This window comes from Gigantopelta aegis, chromosome 3 (genome assembly GCF_016097555.1).
Source record: "Gigantopelta aegis isolate Gae_Host chromosome 3, Gae_host_genome, whole genome shotgun sequence".
Taxonomy (NCBI): Eukaryota; Metazoa; Mollusca; class Gastropoda; order Neomphalida; family Peltospiridae; genus Gigantopelta; species Gigantopelta aegis.
Genome location: NC_054701.1, coordinates 61,447,583 through 61,470,971, shown reverse-complemented (window position 1 = coordinate 61,470,971; position 23,389 = coordinate 61,447,583). Strand labels below are relative to the sequence as shown.

The window sequence follows — 23,389 nt, the reverse complement described above, 5'->3', positions numbered from 1 at the left end:
AGGAACACAAAATTGTTTGTTAATAATTGATATAAACTTACACCATTTTTTTAGAACACTAATACGTTTTGAGCCGAAGAGTTGCTGGAATTTGTATATATTTGGTCTATTCACATAGTATTTGACAAGATATTTATGTCTTTCTTGTCTAAATTGTGTACATATAAATAGATAATGAAATATAGTTGTATATAGTTGTGGAGCTTCCCACTGGTATATATATATATATTTTTTTAACATTACGATTTGTACCATTTTAAACGTAAGCTAAAGTAGCGGGTTTCCTCTCCAAGACTATATTATGTCAAATTACCAAATGTTTGAAACCAATAGACAATGATTAATAAATCAAAGTGCTCTAGTTGTGTCGTTAACTAAAACAAACAGTGCATAACAATTGATTATTTGTGCAAATAATATTATCCATTGACAATAAATAAATACACTTTTATTTGTTATACAGTTGTTATGCGGTATATGCCAGAGGATGAAACTAATGCGGTGTACCCCCAAAACTGGAACTGCAATTTTTAGCAAAAATGACGGTTGCTATTAAAAACATTAATTACATCTCTTAAATAGTATGTGACCCCCCATTTTCAAAAAAAAAGGGCAATTAATTATAAATTTTCTTGCAGGTAGATTAGATGTGAGGTGCCACATTTTTTATTGCTGTACTTTCTGGGTGTGTTAATACGCTGCTTATATCAGTTTTATTAGTAAACGTTAACATCGGCAATAGGAATTGATTTGGTATATTAGAATCTACAACGTGGGATACAGGTAGTAGTAAACCAAATAACTTCCGGCTAGGTCGAAGATCGAGGTGCACCCAATTTTTGACAGAGAAGTTCACACTACAAGTCCTGTGATTGGTAATAAATGTGAATGTGTTTGTTGTAAAAAGAATTAGTTTCATCTGTGCAAATAATGTATACAATTTTATTTCATCTAGTACCACTGTGTCAAGTAACCTTGTGCTTGAAACATGAATGGGGTACCTGTAAAAAATACTCAAATTCTGTGCGAAACTAGGGGTGTTGTAAAAACATCTGGTTATACCAAAAATTAGCCATGAAAGGTACCATTTTGTTGAGTTTATACTTTGAGGTAGGGGTTGTAGTACTGATATTTATGGGTCATATTTCGGTTGATACATTGTATATTATATTGTTTTTAAACACAAACGTTAACATGGTCGCCTATGGGATTTTGTTTGCTATAGTACAACCTGTTATTACAACGTGGGGTACAATTATACATACATGTACGGGAAATTCCTGTAGCGCTAAAAATAGATTATGTGTCACCTCAGACGGCGAGCAGAAAAACGTTCACGACACTGGTTTATGCGCTTGACGTTAAAGGTACTGTTGATAGTTTGCTGCCACTGTAAGTTGTTTCCGACTACTAACATTTTGTAACAACTAAATTTACATACTATATAGAGATTATTGTTTCAAGGGGCAGGATGTAGCCCAGTAGTAAAGTGTTCGCTTGATGCGGTGGTCGGTCTGGGATCGATGACCGTCGGTGGGCAAATTGGGCTATTTCGTATTCCAGCCAGTGCACCACGAATGGTATACCAAAGGCCATTGTATGTGCTATTCTGTCTGTGGGATGAACAATGGGGTCTGCTATCCTGCCTGTGAGATGTTGCATATAAAAAAATCGCTTGTTACTAATGGAAAAAAAAAGGAGCGGGTTTTCTCTTTAACACTATACCGTAGTACGTGCTATCCTGTCTGTGGGATGGTGCATATAAAAGATCCCTTGCTACTAATGGAAAAAAACTATAGCGGGTTTTCTCTCTAAAACTATGTCAAAGTTACCAAATGTTTAACATTCAATACCCAAAGATTAATAAATCAACGTGTTCTAGTGGTGTCGTTAAACAAAGCACACTTTTTATTGTTGAATGCATTTCCAAAATCGGAGAGGAATCGCATGCCTATGCATGATTACGTATCGCAAATAATAATAATAATTCTTTATAATCTGGATAAGAAATTTATTACATTTATCGGCATTTGTTTTCAAAACAATCACACTAATAAAAAGCTTTTCTCGAAATTGAAACAATGGGTTTCAAAATTAAGACGCGGTACTACGCATCCTTACGCGAGTTGACCGGCCTCGGTGGCGTCGTGGTTAGGCCATCGGTCTACAGGCTGGTAGGTACTGGGTTCGGATCCCAGTCGAGGCATGGGATTTTTAATCCAGATACCGACTCCAAACCCTGAGTGAGTGCTCCGCAAGGCTCAATGGGTAGGTGTAAAGCACTTGCACCGACCAGTAATCTATAACTGGTTCAACAAAGGCCATGGTTTGTGCTATCCTGTCTGTGGGAAGCGCAAATAAAAGATCCCTTGCTGCTATTCGGGAAAAGTAGTCCATGTAGTGGTGACAGCGGGTTTCCTCTCAAAATCTGTGTGGTCCTTAACCATATGTCTGACGCCATATAACCGTAAATAAAATGTGTTGAGTGCGTCGTTAAATAAAATATTTCTTTCTTTCTTTCTAAAGACATTGTTAAAATCTCTAAACAGCGATCATTCGGCGATATTGCGAGAGGTGACAGAGACAAACATACTAGCGATGTAGGATCAGTCACGCTCATTCTCGGCCATATGATCGCTGAAAAGTAGGCCAAGGCTCAACGGATATTCATTTCAGCATATTAACTTAGAACATCGAAGGACTGCAGAAATACGACTCAGACGATGAATTTAAATTATTTTGTGCAACCTTTGATATTGTGGCTTTTTGTGAATCATTTGTTAAATCTCAAAATTAGTTTTTAAATATTTTGCCAGGTTATAAGGTGTTAAATTGTGTAAGGAAGAAAACAAAACAATTAGGTAGGCACAGTGGTGGAGTGACAGTTTTCATAAGAGAACATTTACTGGACAGTGGTTATGTACAGATAGTGTAGGATTCTTTTAAAAATTTAAGTCTTCATCTGTTTGGAAAAAGGATACAATATGTATTTTTATTTATATTTCTCCAGAAATCTCCCCAATATATTTAAACAAAGATAGTGATGGTATTGATGATCTTGAGCAATATTTAAACATTATTGCAAATGATCATAAATAATGATACACATTTATTTTTAGCAGGTGATCTGAATGCACGAATGAAAGATTTTCTTGATTATATTCCAGATGACAGTCTAGACTTTATTTATAATGATATTGATTACCCATCAGATAACTTTAATATGCCTCGTTTATCAAAAGATTGCTTGGCATACAATAATTTTGGGAAAAAAACTAGCTGGATTGTGCCAGGTGTTTGGAATTCATGTGTTAAATGGAAGATTATTTAATGATAAACTTGGCGAATTCACCTGTTTGACATATAATGGCGCAAGCCTAGTGGATTATATGATAGCTTCTATTACACTTTTTCACTTTATGTTAAATTTTGGTATTGATTCCCATGACTCCTCTAATCATTTCCCTTTATATTGTTCATTTCGATTGAATGCTGACTCACATAGTGGGATTGATTTATTAACTACCAATACTAAAAATATCAACCTAAATAAAAATGTACAAGGTGAAGTTTGGATAAAGTACAATTGGAATGATGATGATACATATAAATGTTGTTGTTTTTTAGAACAGTTTGAAAGATTATTTGTGTATAATAAGGAAAATATATTGCATGCCATTCATACTAATATGGATCTGGCTATAAGGTGTTCCATGAAGCTGGTGGCTGCAATAAGAGAATCTATAGGGATATTTCTGTATGTAACAAAATCACCCAGCCTCCCTGGTGGGACGATGAATTGGAAACACTTAAACATGCTAAATATGTAGCCCTTAGGGCTCATAGAGACAGAGGAGCTGACCTGAACATATTTAGAGATCTGCGTACACACTTTAAGCAAATGTTTAACGAAAAGAAATTGATTTATTTTGGAAAACAAAAAGAAAAACTAATTATGGCTATAAATTCACCAAGGTTATTTTGGAAGATTATAAAAGAAAACACTAAAGGCAAAATCCAGACAAATAACATAACCTGTGATCAGTGGGTAAATCATTTTAGTTCTCTCTTAGGCACTATGTCTGGGGAAAATGCTTTGGGTATAGAGTCTAGTGATTGTTTATATTTACCTACAGATATATTAAATTGTCCTATTACTGAAAATGAGATTAAAAGCCAAATTGCCTGCTTAGGCAATAATAAAGCCCCCGGACCAGATGGCATCCCAAATGAATTTTTAAAAGCAACGTTTCTACCTGTCACCATTATTAACAACTATATTCAATAATATATTAGATAGTGGTTGTTTTCCGCCCGTGTGGGCAAAAAGTATAATATGTCCTATATTTAAATCTGGTTCTAGGGACGATTCAACAAATTATAGAGGGATCTCTTTGATTGACTCTTTATGTAAAATCTTTATGTCTGTTCTGAATGATCGGCTGCAAAGGTGGTGCAATGAAAATCTACTGATTGAAGAGTCTCAAGCAGTATTTCGTTCTAATTATTCTACTACAGACCATATTTTTACTCTTCATGCGGTGATTGAGAAAATATATATATATATATATATATATATATATATATATAAACCTAGAGGTAGATTATATTGTTTATTTGTAGACTTTTCCAAAGCGTTTGATACGTTACAGCATGATGTACTGTTGAATAGCTTAGTTGAAGTGGGAATTCCGGGTAAATTTTTAAATATCATTTCATCAATGTACAGTAAATTACATTCTTGTGTAAAAATAGTAAATGGTCTTACTGATTATTTTAAGTGTAACATCGGTACGCGTCAGGGGTGTATTTTGAGTCCACAAATTTTCCTAATTTTTATCAATAAATTGAACAAATTCTTTCGAAATTCTGGTAATCATGGGGTGTTTATTACGGCAAATTTGGAAACTATGCACATATTAATGTTTGCAGATGATGTTACTGCTCTTGCCGACTACAGTTTACAGTTACAGCTAAACATTAAGGTTTTTGAATTTTTTTGTCAAGTTACAGGAATGCGACAAGACAAAAGTGATGGTGTTTAGAAAAGGAGGTCGTCTGCGATATTATGAAAAATGGTTTTATAATATCATTGTATAAATATTTGGATATTGTGTTTACTCCAAAATTATCCTGGAATAAAGCTCAGCTGTGTCTGGCTGCTCAGGCAAATAAGTCCATGTTGGCACTATTTAGATACTAAAAAAGAGAGTTGGAGATATAAGTGTAGCTGATAGCTTTAAAATATTTGACTTATGGGTCAGAAATCCGGGGTATTACTAGAAGCAAGGTAATAGAAGCCATTCAGATTAAATTTTGTAAAGACCTTTTAAAGGTGGGGAAGTCAGTAAAAAATGATATGGTATTAGGTGAGTGTGGAATAGCTCCTCTCCAACTTATTTACATGATACGTCCTATCAATACTGGTGTAAATTAATACAGCTTCCTCTTTCCAGACCGCCCAGACAAAGTTATGTCATGCTTAAATCTCTTGAAGATGGAGGTCATGCTACTTGGGCGACAGACATTAACAACTATTATTTTCAAACTTGGTTTTCGATTTGTATGGATAAGCCAGGATGTGGGAGACATCAGTAGGTTTATTAATGTATTTAAGCAAAGACTATATGATATTCTACAACAAGAATGGGCATCCTCTATGAGCGGTTCGGATTCTTGCTATTATTATAACCAGTATAAATCTCTATTAAATGTTGAATGCTATTTACACATGAATATCCCCTTGAGATTCCAAATTGTATTATCAAAATTTAGATGTAATAGTTTTGGTTTATGTGTAGATACAGGTAGATTTAATAATATTGTATATGAGAGAAGATTATGCACTTTTTGTCAAGATAATAACCAGTTTTTTTTTGGTTTTTTTTTTATTGAAGATCAACTCCATGTATTATTTGTATGCAAAAAATATAGTTATTTGAGAAATATGTACATTTTACCCTTTGTGAAAGTAAATGCTGGTCTATCATTAACAATTAACTTCATTAATCTGATGTCATCTCAAAACGAAATTTGTTTACTAAATTTATCAAAATACGTATACTATGTATGAATGATGAACGTTTTTTTACACTGAATATTTATAAATGCACTGCCTTACTATTACTATAATATAAAATTAAATGGCAGACCGTTATGTGATTAAATTGTGAAACGCATGCTCTTAAATTGTGTAAAGTGATTGTATTTTGGGCCAGAGGCCTTTTACTGAATAAACTGTTTGTCTCTCTGTCTGTCTGTCTATCTATCTATCTATCTATCTATCTATCTATCTATCTATCTATCTATATACTCAGGCTACCACTATGCCAACTCAGTTGTTTAAACGTGTCCTATATCTGTGGATTTTGTTATTCCAGATAACAAAGTCTAAGAAAGATCTTGTCACGAATCATGGCTCATGGATACAGGAATGATCGTGAACCACTTCTGTCTACTTCCGGTACCTTTAGTAGTTCCTATGGGAGCTTTATGTCTGAGGCGCCGCCATCGTTTAGTGGAAATAGAGCCTTAGTGTTGCCTGATGGGAAAACACATCACCTGTTCTTCTCTCACAGTTCTGACGACCAGCAATGGGTTGAGATGTGTGTAGAGCGACTGGAACGAGACTATGGGATCAAGTGTCTGTGGCCTCCAAGAGATTTCACTCCTGGGAAATCGATTCCTTCTCTTATTGAAGATGGAATGTCACGTGCTATGAAAATAGTTCTGGTTTTGTCGCCAGAATACATCGACAGTGGCTGGTGTTCTTACGAAAGACACCTTGCGTTTGTGTTGTCTGTCCAAGAGAGACGGAACTGCATAATTCCAGTGATGCTGAAACCCTGCCCCGTGCCAGACGTGCTGAGAACCGTCAACTACATCGACGTCACCAAGGGAGAGAATGCTGACTGTAAAATTGCTAACGCTTTGTACCAGAAATGTAAGTCGCAATCTTGTGTCCACTGCAAAAAAAACCCCAAAGTCCTATATTTTAAGTATTTAGACTACCGGGTAGGTATCATTAACCATATGTAATCTGCCATTAACAACCCATGTTATATTGCAAAAAATTCGCTAATTAAGCAAGTTCTCATTGACACAATATTCCATTTCGAAAATATTGTATATCTCCATGTATATTTACTCCAAAACTGAGAACATGAACGTCCCAGCTATCTGTCACATGACACCATTTGTCTATATTATTTGTCTATCCACGTGTTGCATGGTTGTTAATTCGACGCCACAATACAACACATACATTGGCTATTGGGTACGAGTGGTGCATTGGCGATTCACATTGGACACCTGTTCCGTTGTACAACTATGTCCCAAAAGATGTGTAGTGAGATCACAAATAAACTGCTTTGGTTTTCTTGAATATATTTTCTTTACCCATTATATTTAATGTTCGAGGAGGGCATATGTAGTGTTCGCTATATCGGCACCCTTTGGATGGTACGCCTCTGATCTAAAAAGCTTTTCACAATAATTATGAAAACACAAGTTTAATTAAATCTGCATCTTTAAGTTTAAATAGATAATTCTACAAATTAAAGATACCATGTGTCTGATAACGAGTTATTTTAAACGAGTCTAATGGACGGAACACCGAGTTCGAGACGCTATTAAGCAACGAGTTGTAAGATAACTGAGATCTAATGGTTACGAGTGTAGTATTATAGTTTTTACATTTCGAAAACCATGTTTAAAAGAAATATTATTAACCCTGCTTCAACTTTCATGACAGTGATTCATGAGTGCATATCATCACAGCTGTACTTATTCTAGTGAGTTCTGTCCGGTGCTAGTTTTGATTTAGTAAACTAGTCTGGGAGTGGCAGTCCTCAATGTGGCGGTGAAAGAGGGATGCTTTGTTTGTTTGTTTTGTTTAACAACACGACTAGGGCACATTGATTTATTCATCATCGGCTATTGGATGTCAAACATATGGTCATTTTGACAGTCAGAGAGAGGAAACCCGCTACATTTTTCCATTAGTAGCAAGGGATCTTTTATATGTATCCTCCCACAGACAGGATAACACATACCATGCCCTTTGATATACCAGTCATGGTGCACTGGTTGTGACGAGAAATAGCGCAGTAAAGAGGGATGAAGTCTCCAGTAAACGATATTCTCGGGAGTGGCTGTCCTCCTATAGACGAGACACTAGATAGAGATTCATGGATTTTAACCACTATTTTTGCCAAATGCCCATTCGACTCTCCATTGTGCAGAAATACGGCCCTGGTCATGCACTGCAGTTTTGTCGCTTAGATTTATTTATTGTTGTTAGCAGTTAGTTTCGATAGTTTTATATTCATTGTACGGTTTAGCTTTAACACCCTTGTCATCAACAGTTGCAAGCAGCCGCCAGTCATGAATGTCTTTTTGAAAATTCGACCTCTAACACTTTGGACGATATCACAGTTTACCCTACAATCACAGTTTCGATATTTTCGGCCTTTGACAAATATATAGCTTTTGGGTACGGACCTACTTTTACACTAGTTATGGTGAGCAATGCAATAAGTAACTTTATTTCCATTTGGTGGTTTTGATTTTTGAAAACCGTTTTGAATACAAATATGTTTATTTCGATTGCCGATCATTTCAATTAAATGTTAAAAGTGAATATAAAATTGAAATGGCAAGTGTCAGTTTAAGTATGTATACTGTTTTGAAGACGATTTGTACTTTTAAAATAAGAAATAAGTTGTTGTTATTTTAGGACTATTTGTTTTTGGTGTATAGATATTGTAGACGACAAGGCATTCAACACATTGTGGGTCTACTACAACAGAAAGTAAAGTTATGTAATATAATGGTTAGTTTTATTAAATTCTAGGATTGCAGGATAAATAAGGTAACAGGTTACTGTCTTTAGATTATCGATGACAGTCGACATTCAAACCTTCGATAACTATTATAAGCCGATATTTCAAAACAGTAACCAGTTATTATCTATGTACCCACGTGTTATCTTCAAAGGGTGTGTAAAGAAATATGTTAAATAACAGGGAGAGGACATTGGGACTTTGACTTGTATATAGATATATTTTATAATAACTGGTGGTTGCTGTATTATAAAATATGAACTAAATATACATTTTTGATTTTATAAAGGTCCGCATGGAAAAATCGAATATGGTTCCCTTAAATGTAAAACAATCCCAATTTTGTAGTATTAAACAGTAATATGCATGTTAAAACAAAGTTAGGTGAACATTAGTAGGTATTGCTACATCTCAAATAGTTTCAGAACCCTCAATTGAATAATGTATAGAAACCCTCAAATAGTTCAGCACTATCTGAGGTTGAACTATTTGAGGGTTTTAAGTACCACGTAACAGCAAAGGTTCAACAATAACAACACAAAATAGTTTTCTTCTTTAATTTCCCCACTAAAACTAATCGTGAGATTTCGGAAATTATCCAAACGAAAGAAACTTATCTAACAGTAAATATGTGTGTATGTTTCTCCGTTTTAGGTGAACTTCAAGACATTCTGCCAAATTTTAACCGACAATACCACCAAGAAGGTAACAAGTTTTAATTTTCATTACTTTTATAAATTGTTTTAAAATGAATTTTAAAATGTACAATAACGGGCTATTGTGAGATTTGTCATATGGGACCTCGGTTTTTTTTTTAGTGGTGCGCGTACTGCCCTGGTTGTCCCTAACTTTAGTCAGAAAAGTGTGAAATATCAAAACGCGCTTGACATTTTTCTGTGGGGTTTTTTCTGTGTGTTTACAAAGCCTTGTTCTTGTTATAACCTGAATAATGTAGGCTACTGTTAAATTCAACATGAAAATCCTTTCGCACTTATAATGGTAACTTGAAATGAGATTGGTTAAGTTGTCTTATCGTTGAGCCACAATAAGTTTAATTATTACACGCACAATACATGAACAGTGATACATCGATAAAACTAGACAAAAAATACAAATGGCATAATTTTGTTTTTGTTTAACAACACCTCTAGATCACATTGATTATTTATCATCGGCTATTGGATGTCAAACATTTGATAATTCTGACTCGTAGTCAATAGAGGAAACCCGCGACATTTTTTTAATGCAGCAAGGGATCTTTTATATGCATTTTCCCACAGACAGGAAAACACATACCACGGCCTTTGTCCAGTTGAGGTGGTTTGATCCTGCAACGGAAGCACCTCAAACGAGCGCTCAACCGACTGAGCTAATTCCCGCCCCAAATCGCATAATGATGCATAATACCGCGTCTTAATTTTGAAACCCATTGTTTCAATTGCGAGAAAAGCCTTTTATTAATGTGAATCTTTTGAAAACATTATTATTATTATTTGCTATACCTAATCATGTATAGTCGTGCGATTCCTGTTCGATTTTGGAAATGCGAATTTTCACTCGCCTGGGATTTTCTAAAACGAAAGTTGGTTGTTTTCAGTAAATTAATTAATAATACTTTTAATATATTTTTAAGTTTCTTGCGATTTGTTTCTGTATAATTCCAGACATAAATGGAGCGACAATTTCAGTAGCGGCTAAAAAGGAGGGTGCTTCTAAAATACGAGGCACTGCTTGGTGTTTCGACAATCTGTCTCTTTATCAGCATCAGCTGTTGAAGAACATGGGGTCAGAGGTTAGTGCATACATGCCTGCCTACCCTCGTCCACCTCTTTCGCTACTTTTTCACACACACACACACACACACACACACACACACACACACACACACACACACACACATACACACACACACACACAGAAACAGAGAGAGAGAGAGAGAGAGAGAGAGAGAGAGAGAGAGAGAGAGAGAGAGAGAGAGAGAGAGAGAGAGAGAGAGAGAGAGAGAGAGAGAGAGACAGACAGACAGACGCGCGCGCGCGCGCGCACACACACACACACACTATGAAAATAGACACTAAGTTAATCTGTAAACCAGTAAGACGTTTGGATAAACTTACATGATTAAAATAAGAGCTTTTTGCCTCCAAGAAAATAATGCTATATTCAAATCTATTCAGAACTTTAAATAAATAGCAAACATTTTGCTATTAAAACACACTCCCCTTTCTTTCTTTTTTCTCGGTTTTCCTTTCTATTTCACCAATGACATCTAATTCTAAATAATGTACAATAGTTAAAGGTAATAACCTGTTCATCATCTATACCTTTCGTTCTTCTGTTCCCCACTTTGGCAGTTTATAATAATTATGTTTTATTTTTACTGCTTATATTGTAAAATGTTGGAAAAAGGTCTTAATATAGGCTAACTAACGCCTTTTGGCCATTCTTCGCTACTGTTTTTGAACGTCAATAAATAATGTTTAACCAACACAAGTGTTTGTGACGTTGAAATGAGGAACTACCCTTAAAGAGTAGCCAAGAGCTAGTCTCCGTAACCGTTACTTCTCAGAGGTACGTTGGTTTTGGAAAAGGCATTTCGTGATATTACAAACACCAGAATGACCAGAAATATTCCGGGTGTTCGGAAATGAATAATCTAAATAATCAGAAAATAAAAAAGACAGGGTATCCCGGGTTTATTATTCATTTTAGGTGGGGGGTTATATTTGTCATGTAATTTAATTTCTATGTTGAGGGGTCCGCAAACCTGAAGTGTCCCGGGCCCCCGAAGGTCTAAATCCGGCCCTGCGAACCCAGAGCTAGTTCTTAAGGGCTCTTCTCTCTCACTAACCACTAACCAACTAACAACTAACCCACTGCCCTGGACAGACAGCCTCGATAGCTGAGGTGTGTGCCCAGGACAGTGTGTTTGAACCTTAATATGGATATAAGCACGAAAATAAGTTGAAATGTAATTAATGATATGACAAACATATTGCAAACTATTGTTACTGAGACCAATAGAGAAAGCGTTCATCTTTCTGTCATTCTGTGTCGCATTAATTTCTCGCTCCAGCCAGTGCACCGCGACTGGTACATCAAAGGCCGTGGTATGTGCTATCCTGTCTATGGGATGATGCATATAAAAGATCCCTTGTTGCTAATCGAAAAGAGTAACACATGAAGTGGCGACAGCGGGTTTTCTCCCTCAATATCTGTGTGGTCCTTAACCATATGTCCGACGCCATATACTAACCGTAAATAAAATGTGTTGAGTGTGTCGTTAAATAAAACATTTCCTTCCTTATTGTTCTTGCCCATTCAAGGTCGCAGAAACACACATACATACATCATTTATTGACATTTTCAGTTTATGTTCCTTGTCTTGTTTTTCTTCTCAGATATCGAGGGATGTCCACGATTTGGCAGTGTCAAGAATAAACAGTCTGTTTTACATGAGGTGTTTCGGACTCATCAAATCCGGCCCTCCATTGTTTTGCTTCATTGGCATATTCGTCGTGTTTGTCTTTTTCCTAATGGGAATCATTGGTGTCATTATTGTGAACTTGATGAAATTAAATTCCTTTTTGCTTTTGGTGATAATTGGATCAGTGGAAGTCGTTGTGCCTCTGCTTTATGTTCCGTTTCGCGCGTTTATGTTGTTGAAAGTACGGAAACAGGTAAGTTGAGAATACTACATGAGATGTAGATACCATTATATGCCATTTATCTAACTACGAGTTGTTTTAAAACGTATTATACGAGCGAAAGCGAGCTGGATACGATTTTAAATAACGAGTTGTAAGTGACGGACACAAATCTAGTATTGTGTTTCTTGCACAGTCTCAAAAACCAGTTTTGAAATAAATATAGTGTGGCATTTCCCTGACATTGCCAAATTGTTTTTGCTGGGACAATAAAAAAATAAATAAAAAGTATGGCATTGACGACCAGTTGTATGTCTTTAAATTGTTATCACACTTATATGTTTTAACAGTATGTGTTATAAAAAAAATAATGAATGACAGTGGTCGAAATTAATAGACTACTATCGTCAAGACCGTTTTTTGCCGATGGACATCACCACGGGCTGGGAGCTCGTTTTGCCTGCCGTCACATCGGACATGAAATTATATTGCATTTGTACTTTTATGATCATGTTTGTTCCACAAGTTTTGATTCGGTTCGGCAAAATTTGTAGCTTGCTGGAACAAATATTTGGAAGGAATTTCAGCCAATTTTGACCCCTGATTGACGTTCTCACCAACGGGTGAGTAAGAATACCATTTCCCATTCAGAACACCTCGACTGATTACGATATCTGTGAAGCCAAGCATAAGCCGGTCTCACTAAACACTTGCCACAGTCTAGACCCCGCCACCCTGTAGGTTCCTGCACACACGCCTGGAAGCGTCGCACATTTATTTTGTTATAATTTCAAAGAAAGGGAGGTTTTTTTTCACAAACCCATTGGTGAGAACATCATTCGTTATTTTAGATAACACATACTTGTTTACACATGTACGTGTGTTAACCATTTCAAAACATACGACGGGTTGCTCCTAGGTGATGACCAGTTCACCAATGCCATACATCCAATGAAAAAATAGCACGATCGATATCGATTACACTGTGACGTATAGTTAACCTGACATTTGTCCGTGACGCGTTGGTTAGCTACAAGTGCAAAGGATGTAAATAACTTTTAGTAAAAAAAAAGATGTTAAAATGTGCTTAAAACCTGGTTTTGGAGGATATGTAAGAAATAGAATAATACATTCGTGTCCGTTAGATGCCATTTATCTTACAACTCGTTTAAAAACGTATCAAACTCGTTTTCGCTCGTTAGATACATTTTGAAACAACTCGTAAGATAAATGGTATCTAACGGCCACTCATGTATTATTCTCTATATATCATAAAACTTGTCTTTTACAAACTGTTTATAGAAGTAAAATTGACTCAGGTGGGCAGTGTAGTTAAATATGAGGGCTGGATCTGTTAAAGGCGCAGGGTTACTTGATTACAAGTGGGCAGTGTAGTTAAATATGAGGGCTGGATTTGTTAAAGGCGCAGACCCTAGTTTGAGTCCATGAACATTAACACTTAAGTTTAATAGTTAGTCTACAAAGCTGCACACACATTTGGATCAGATTATAACAGAGAGAAGCTAGTCTGTGACGTTTAAATAGGGGGAAATACCTTCTAAAAATAACTAGAGCTTGTCTCGATAACCATTACTTCTCAGACGAACGTGCATTTTTTAAATTATGGAAATGCATTTTGGGGTATTACACAAACCTGGATGACCAGAACCACTTCTGGTGGACAAAAATGAATATTCTAAATAATAAAATGTAAGTACTTCTAAGTTAAATGATTAAAAACGACTCTAATAGTGAAAAATATGTTGTAGTGTTTAAAAACTAGGGTCTGTCCCTTTAATGCAATACAATTTATAATCCACATTACAGAATGTATTCAGATACAATCCGTTAAGATTTACATGGCGATGGGAGGTTATCAAAGCAAGCCTTTACACAGAATTATATCCACCTGGGAAACATTCTAGGCCGTTTCCTGCAGCTGCATTCACAGTTACACGTAATAGCTTGGAACAGTTGAAGTATTGAATGGGACTAGAAGTTAGTACTAGTATGTGATGACTGAGAAAAAAAAAATGTATTGAAGTGGGTCCCTTTTTCATAGCTCATGACTCATTAAGGGAATGGAATTATGTATTTCTGACTTGCTTCAAAGGAATTATTGAGTCTTCCTGTACTGAGATGGATTAAATGTCTGCTCCAGACTATTAAATATCATAAAAGCCAATTCAAGAGATGTGCCATGCACAAAATGTTCTCTTGTAATATGTTGTGAGGTAACCTTTATATTTGATTATTTGACAGTTTACTTATTTTCACAGGGAATCAGAAATGCCAAGAACATTGTGAAGAATATATCACTGGAATGGTTTCAGCAGACCAAACTCTTAATTCACTTCCGCCAAGATTATTTTCCTATTGTATCCTTTTTAAAAGTAGTTTTTGTTGCTGAATACTATAGAGCATTTCCGGCTATAATGAAATTAAATACTAGTAACGTAATGACAGTTGTAAATAAACAAATATATATATATATATATATATATATATATATATATATATATATATATATATATCTCTGTGTGTGTGTATGTGTGTGTGCCCGTCTCTCTCTCTCTCTCTCTCTCTCTCTCTCTCTCTCTCTCTCTCTCTCTCTCTCTCTCTCTCTCTCTCTCTCTCTCTCTGTGTGTGTGTGTGTGTGTGTCTGTCGGTCGGTCTGTCTTGTATATATTATCTACCTACACGCATCGATCCGTCCATCTGTCCATCTATCCATCCAACCATTGATCATGGAGAGGTGACAGTGCTAAGCTTGCCTCACCTAGAAAAAAAAGAAGTATTGTCCCGATTATGAAATCGTATTTTGTGGTAATTTTGCAATGAACATGATTCTGTGTAGGAATGCGACGGTTCGTTTTTTTTGGGGTGTTTTTTTTCGGTTCGGTTTTTGGTCCACGGTTCAATTTATTCGCGGTTCGATTTATTCACGATACGTTTTACAAGTAGTATAAGAACGCCAATTATCATACATACATTTTTATAAAATAGTTTAAGAGCAAGACATTTTATTTTTAATGGTCATTTGTAAAATAATTATAAATATAACATTATCTTGTTACTAGAAAACAAAAATAGCATTTCTACCATGCCATGTTAGCGTGTTGGGTCTGGGATACGTGGGTTATGTGTCCCCCAGGATTTGAGTTCAGAGAGTTGGCAAAGTAATTTGGGAACGAGAATGCTAGGGATAGTCTTTCCGGTATTGAAAAAAAAATTCTGTTGTCTATGTATATGCATATGTATCTGTATCTGTATCTCTATATGTATATGTATATGTATCTCTATATGTATATATATATATATATATATATATATATATATATATATATATATATATATATATATATATATATATATATATATATATATATATATATATCATATTGATATCTTTGCAAATTAGATGTAAATTAATTGAGTTCACGGCACTAGGTTTATTGACAGTTAAGCAAACGTACTTGGGTGACACTTCATAATTGACGTATGCGTTCGTAGGCATCAAATAAAAACATTTTAATGGCAATTTTGAGACTGAAAGCTGTCCAGCGTTCATAAAACAAAAAACGTTAAGCCCTAGTTTATTTTGATGTAAGGCCATCCAAAATGACGTCTTTCGAGTTCAACGTCATTGCCATTAAATAATACACCGCACTACATATTCTTACGTCATTTGAATATCTAGTAATGGCGGACTGGAATTAAAGTTGCGAGTACAGTTTACAAAAACACGTATTAAGCTTGAGATTATATGATAAAGAGATTATTACCCACTTGTATTTCGGTATCGTCAGTATCATATATTAGGAATAAAAATGTATTATGCTCGCCAGAGGCTCGCAAAATACAATTTTTATTCCTAATATATGACATTGACGATACCGAAAACACTCTGGTAATAACCTATATATATATATATATATATATATATATATATATATATATATATATATATATATATATATATATGCAAGAAAAAAAAAAGGAGCAAAGACGTAGTTTGCGTACATTGTAGTTCAGGAACTACGAATGATTTTGTCCCAATAAAAACTTACGGAAATTAGCGATGTTGAATCGTTTTAAATTAATATGACGGACATTGGGCGCCATTTTATAATTCTTGAAGTTAACACGTCTGTCATGTATGCAACCATTGTATATTATAACTATGACATTAGACCTGACCGTCTGACATAACTGACTACTGCTATAAAAACACCCAATGAAATTATTTTATTAAGTAGCTGCATCTGGTAGTTTAGGTGAACCGGCCATGTCGCTGTGTTGTCATTACAACGATTTTACTTTCTTTTCCAATTTTGACAACTGGGATAAAACATATTTAAAATGTTTATTCTCACAGTGGATTAATCACTGAGGTCAGTCCCTATTTTTGGAGGTTACAATTTTTATGGTACCGACAAGAAATTCGCGGGTCCTGTGCAGGATCCGAACGGCAGCTATCGCCCATGCAAACATGTCCGGTTTACGGGAATCGAATGCTGTGATTGGCCGAACTACTTTACGGGCCATTGGGATTACCAGCAATGTGCGGAAACGTTTATACATGTACCATTGAAAAACAAAAAACAAAAAACAAACAAACAACCGAAATGAACCGCGATTCGCAAATTGGGGAACGGTGCACCGAACCGTGGACCTAAAACCGCGGTTTTCGGTAACATCGTCCAATCCCTAATTCTGCGTACAGCTATCTTTTATAAAGTAAAATAATGTCCATTAGAGTCACCAGTTCACTTCTGCGTAGAGGGTTTGCTTTTTGTTGGTTTAACCAGACTCTTTCCCTATTTTCTTTGAATGGGGAAGCCAGTTTTCCTCGATTAATGCCTTATTGGTACAAGCCTATTTTTGGCTGGCGATTGCTTACATATAAAGTCCATTCTGAACAGATATTCGCTCTGTGACCTAAGTACAAATTTGACTGCCTTGACTTGCTGTAGATAACCTTTATGTATTATGACACAAAACCATGCCAGGTAGGTATTGACACTAAAGAAGTCGTGATTTTATATGCTTATATGGATGGAGTTGGATGGTTGCTGGAAGCCAAGTGTGTGTGTGTGTGTGTGTGTGTGTGTGTGTGTGTGTGTGTGTGTGTGTGTGTGTGAGGACATCTCAAGTTTGAAAATTATGACAGGGCAGGACTTTACCGATGGGTAAAGCACTCACCTGATGCGCCATCGGTCTAAGATCGAACCCCGTCGGTGGGCACATTGGTCTATTTCTCGTTCCAGCCAGTGTTGACAACTAGCGTAACAAAAGGCTGTGGTATGTACTACCCTGTCTGTGGGATGCTGCATATTAAAGATCCCTTGATGCTAATATAAAAGTAACCCACTGAGTGGGTTTCCTCTCTTATTATCTGTGTGGTCTTTAACCATATACATGTCCGACGCCATATAACAGTGATTACAATATGTCGAGTGTGTCGTTAAATAAAACAGTTCTTCCTTCCTTCCCTGAATAATGTGCACCACTACATTTGAAAGGCAACTGGCCCTATTCAACGTCTAACTCTCCTACGAGATTGTTAGAACCTTTATATAGAGAATAATACATGAGTGGTCGTTAGATATCATTTATCTTACGAGTTGTTTTCAAAATGTGTCTAACGAGCGAAAGCGAGTTTGATACGTTTTTAAACAACCAGTTGTGAGATAAATGATATCTAATGGACTCTATTTCTTACATATCCTCAAAAACCAGGTTTTAAGAAAGTTCTATCATCTTTTTCGACTAAAAGTTATTTACAGCCCTTTCAGGTGTAGCTAACTTACCCATCACAGACAAATGGTTTTTAGGTTAATTATACGTCACAGTGTAATGGATTACGACCGTGCTGCTTTTTCATTGGATGTATGGCATTGGTGACCTGGTGATCACCTAGGAGCAGCCAGTCGTGTGTCTTGAAATTGTTACTACACGTACATGTGTAAACAACTGTGTTATCAAAAATAACGAATGATGTTCTCACCAACGGGTTTTTAAAAAACAAAATACAACAACAACAAAAAAAAACCCCACAACAACAACACCTTCTGACACGTAATGTTGACTTGTACCATCAAGTGGTCAGTTCGTTGACTATTTAGATATCCAAGAGTATGTAATACCATACGAGTGACATTTAACTGCATAAACATAGATTTACATGTTTTTGAAGTCAGTGGTTTTGAAGTCTAAAAGACATTATACAGAAGAGACTGTTTTTTTTACATTTCATGTTGCATTTGAACTGTGTTTTAATTTTACAGCTCTATATCCGAGACTGTTTCCTCAGACTGTACGCGGCTAGTCCAGATGATGCTGAAAAAGAGGTTTGTTCTTAGTTGTGTCTCAATGATTGTGATGATGATGATGATGATGATGATGGCGATGCTTTTTTTTAAACAATATTTCTTCCAATAAATGAAGTAGGTCGGCAAACAGGCTGTACGCCTATGTAAATACCTCTCCACGAGATGATGGTACATACTGTATAAATTTCAATGAATGACATAAAATATAACATTACAAAATAGCATGCCAGCCATTACATACAAACCACAAATACTGGGTTCTGTTTAAACATACAGTATAACATACAGTATTCGATGATGGTGATGCTGATTGTGGTGGTGAAGATTATGACGATGATGATGATGACGATGATAATGACGACGATGAGGTTGATGTAACAGATGGTCATCTTGCATCCATGTAGTCTTTTTTGTTACAACTTACTCCTGATGCCTTCTACCTTATTTAGCGGTTACTACCTTGTACAGATCAAATGGATGAATGAATGAATGAATGAATCACTGAATGAATGAATGTATAAATAATTATGAAGAGTCATATATATGGCATATGATGCATACCAATCTAAAGCGAAACGTTAATGCCAGATCGTCAGAACAGTGTATGGGGCTGTGGTATGCAAAACAAATGGTTAAATTACACTATGATAAAAAAAAGCATAACACCGAACTATAACTGTACCAAGACAATAATTCATCACTAGTAAAACATTTTGTAAACGAAAAACATAGGTTTCTTCATAGTTTGCATCCTATGTTTTCGGCAGCATCCCTCTGTCGTGATCAGGGGATTGCAATTCTCTCAATTCTAGCGGAATGCTGCCGAAACGTAGGATTCAAATTGCGATTGGGATTTTCGTATTGTGTGTAAAAACATATAGGCTTAAAAATGCATGTTTAATTAATTATGCTGTTCATTTGTATGGTGCTATTCCTTCTACTTGATTAGGAACAGCACGTTCATGGGCAGGTTCGTATATTAAACAAAAGTCTGTAATATTTATTTTCGTTTTGCATTTGCATGTTTATGTTACAGATGTATATACTAGTACCCAAATTGATATGCATTGGCACTGCTGTTTTTGTTTCGAATTTAGACGGAGGGTGTGTGTGTGTGCGCGTGTGTGTAGCTTAATGGTCACTGCTCGTTCGAAGTGCAGTAGGTCGTAAGAATCGATCACCATGATGGATTCGGATGCTGTCTATTCCAACTCCATCATGTGCCCCAACACTGGTATGTACTGGCCTGGCTTTGGAAAAGTGTCTATTTAATAGTCCTAGCTGATACTATGGTAGAGGTAGACTCTGTAGGGTCAGCATGGATCTACTCTCTCTCTCTCTCTCTCTCTCTCTCTCTCTCTCTCTCTCTCTCTCTCTCTCTCTCTCTCTCATCTCTATATATCTATATATATATATATATATATATATATATATATATATATATATATATATATATATATATATCAACCAAGTGTCAAAATTAAGACATATGTTAGACTCGAAATAATTAAACAAATATTATTTTTCTTTCGTGTTTCAGGCTCTAGCCAGTAACGTGACCAGTCATCACATCAGACTATTTGTATTTCGTATTACAGGCTCTAGCCAGTAACGTGGCCAGTCATCACATCAGACTATTTCAGTATTACTATTTGGCCAGTCATCACATCAGACTATTTGTATTTCGTATTACAGACTCTAGCCAGTATCGTGGCCAGTCATCACATCAGACTATTTGTCTTTCATGTTTCAGACTCTAGCCAGTAACGTGGCCAGTCATAACAGCAAACTATTTGTCTTTCGTGTTTCAGGCCCTAGCCAGTCACGTGGCCAGTCATAACAGCAAACTATTTTTCTATCGTGTTTCAGGCCCTAGCCAGTAACGTGACCAGTCATCACATCAGACTATATTTCTTTCGTGTTTCAGGCCCTAGCCAGTATCGTGACCAATCATCACATCAGACTGTTTGTATTTCGTATTTCAGACTCTAACCAGTAACGTGGCCAGTCGTCACATCAGACTATTTGTCTTTTGTGTTTCAGGCTCTAGCCAGTAACGTGGCCAGTCATCACATCAGACTATTTGTCTTTCGTGTTTCAGGCTCTAGCCAGTAACGTGGCCAGTCATCACATCAGACTATTTGTCTTTTGTGTTTCAGGCTCTAGCCAGTAACGTGGCCAGTCATCACATCAGACTATTTGTATTTCGTGTTTCAGACTTTAACCAGTAACGTGGCCAGTCATCACATCAGACTATTTGTCTTTCGTGTTTCAGGCTCTAGCCAGTAACGTGGCCAGTCATCACATCAGACAATTTTTGGAGAACCACTATGACAGAGTATTGGAGTGGAACGATTTGGAAGAATCTGTCACACAACGTCACGTGACCGTGATGAGGAAACAGTGTCTCTGTGAGATGATGGAACGAGACTTATGGCCGCAACAGATGATGCGATCATAGATGAACGGAAATGCGTGGCCGGTGTCGTAATGTTTACATTGGTGGTTGAACAAGACTTGTGGCCTCAGCAGATCATGCGATCACAGATGAACAGATATGTGTGGCCGGTGTCGTAATGTTTACTTTGGTAGCTTAACAAGACTTGTGACTGCAATAGACGATGCGATCATAGATGAACGGAAATGTATGGCCGGTGTCGTAATCTTGTCTTGCACCTTATCAATTAATTCTGGAAATGAATTTAACATTTTGTGTAACAAACTCATATGCCTTTCACATTAATGGTTGCCGTGTACTACTTGTAAATCAGTTAACTTACACATGACCATGAATGTAACATTTTCTACCACAAACTTTTACCGTGTATCTAAGAAAGAAGCAATACGATATTATTTACTTATAAACTTTATATTTAATGTTCGGGCAAGAAAATATTAAGAGAAATGTTTTAGCTGTTAGCAATTAGCTGTTAGCAATCTTGATTTTCAGGGCGGGACGTAGCACAATGGTAAAGCGCTCACTTGATGCGCGGTCGGTTTAGGATCGATCCCCGTCGGTGGCCCCATTGGGCTATTTCTCGTTCCAGCCAGTGGTCGACAACTGGTGTACCAAAGGCCGTGGTATGTACTATCCTGTCTGTGGGATGGTGCATATAAAAAATCCCGTGATGCTAATCGAAAAGAGTAACCCATGAAGTGGCGACAGCGGGTTTCCTCTCTCTACATCTGTATGGTCCTTAATCATATGTCTGACGCCATATAACCGTAAATAAAATGTGTTGAGTGCGTCGTTAAATAAAACATATCCTTCCTTTCTTTCTTCCTTCTTGATTTTCATCGAACATCGCAGTGGTATGTGGGTTTTTTTTTTTTTTTTTTGTTGGGTTTTTTTTTGGGGGGGGGGGGGGGGTTAAAAAATATGTATATACCTTATACTAGGTTTAGCGTCCATTGTACTTAGTGATTGAATTGTGTCCTATTTCACTTTTTTCCCGGTTGAGCACTCGCTTGAGGTGCTTGCGTCGCAGGATTGAACCACTTCAGTGGATCCGTTCAACTGATTGAGTTTTTTTCTAGTTCCAACCAGTGCACCACAACTGGACAAAGGCCGTGGTGAGTGCTTTCCTGTCTGTGGGAAAGTGGATATAAAAGATCCCTTGATGCATTAAGAAAATGTTTCCTCTATTTACTACGAGGCAAAATTACCAAATGTTTGACATCCAATAGCCAATGATTAATAATCAATGTGCTCCAGAGGTGTCGTTAAACAAAACAAACAATAAGAAAATTACAAGATGTTGCCATTGAGAATCCTTGGCAAAAAATATACTAGTATAATGCATGTACAACACACAATAATCTTCAGTACGTATTCATTGAAACAGCTATCAATTCTGTCCGGCCTCAGTGGTGTCGTGATAAGCCATCGGACATAAGGCTGGTAGGTGCTGGGTTTGCAACCGTTTTAACAACTTAATGAGTCAGACCACTACACTCTCTTTTCTCTCACTAACCACTTACAACTAACAACTAACCCACTGTCCTAGACAGACAACTGTTGGACGTAACAAGTCAATGTATCGTAAACATTAGACGTTATTGTTCGGTGTCGTGAACATTCGTTATACCTCGGTATCGTATCGTGATGTGTGCGCGCATGTCTCGTGGTTCCTGTATTGTGTGGATCAGCTGGTCACTTGTTAAATGTCGTCTGTCTAGTAAAGTTATGTTCATGTTGTACGTTGTTCGTGTTCTAGTATACACTTGATGCCTCACACAACTTTAAAATAGTAATACTACTTAATTCTCACACTTATACTACATAATATGGGTAATAAAGCAAAGGCCTGAAATAATATAGTTAAAATATTATATAAATAAATACATGTGGAATTTTATTTGAATCTATTATTTCAATTTGCATTTGTCGGTTCAAAGGAAAATTAATCTGTTCAGCTACTACAAAAATTAGTTTGATCAGAAATACATTGAATAACCAGAAATATATATTGTCGTTGGGAACTTTAGATGGGCTGGATCTGCACACTCACTCTAACTGTATATCAGAATTACCAAAATATTTGACTTCCAATAGCCGATGATT

The 23,389-nt window shown here is 36.3% G+C and overlaps 1 protein-coding gene across 2 annotated transcripts; it reads left to right on the top strand.

Annotated features, from left to right (window-relative positions):
- Positions 1-1,314: 1,314 nt before the first annotated feature.
- On the top strand, positions 1,315-21,898 carry LOC121368383. Of its 2 annotated transcripts, none has more exons than XM_041493079.1 (9): positions 1,315-1,367; positions 6,381-6,943; positions 9,498-9,548; positions 10,508-10,635; positions 12,245-12,523; positions 14,770-14,868; positions 17,467-17,502; positions 18,781-18,843; positions 21,101-21,898. In XM_041493079.1, the coding sequence occupies exons 2-9, from the start codon at positions 6,415-6,417 to the stop codon at positions 21,284-21,286; spliced, it is 1,371 nt and encodes a 456-aa protein (XP_041349013.1). In that variant the 5' UTR covers positions 1,315-1,367; positions 6,381-6,414; the 3' UTR covers positions 21,287-21,898. The 2 variants fall into 2 exon arrangements, with proteins under 2 accessions (XP_041349013.1, XP_041349012.1); XM_041493078.1 differs by having other exon boundaries at positions 1,317-1,392.
- Positions 21,899-23,389: the final 1,491 nt, after the last annotated feature.

What these genes read in the sequence shown, in the direction of transcription:
- LOC121368383 (XM_041493079.1), top strand. Translation starts at nt 6,415, where the DNA reads ATGGCTCATGGATACAGGAATGATCGTGAACCACTTCTGTCTACTTCC. An exon ending in TGAAGAACATGGGGTCAGAG is followed by an intron (nt 10,636 to 12,244) that starts GTTAGTGCATAC and finishes TTTTCTTCTCAG; the next exon opens with ATATCGAGGGATGTCCACGA. An exon ending in GCCAAGATTATTTTCCTATT is followed by an intron (nt 14,869 to 17,466) that starts GTATCCTTTTTA and finishes GACTTGCTGTAG; the next exon opens with ATAACCTTTATGTATTATGA.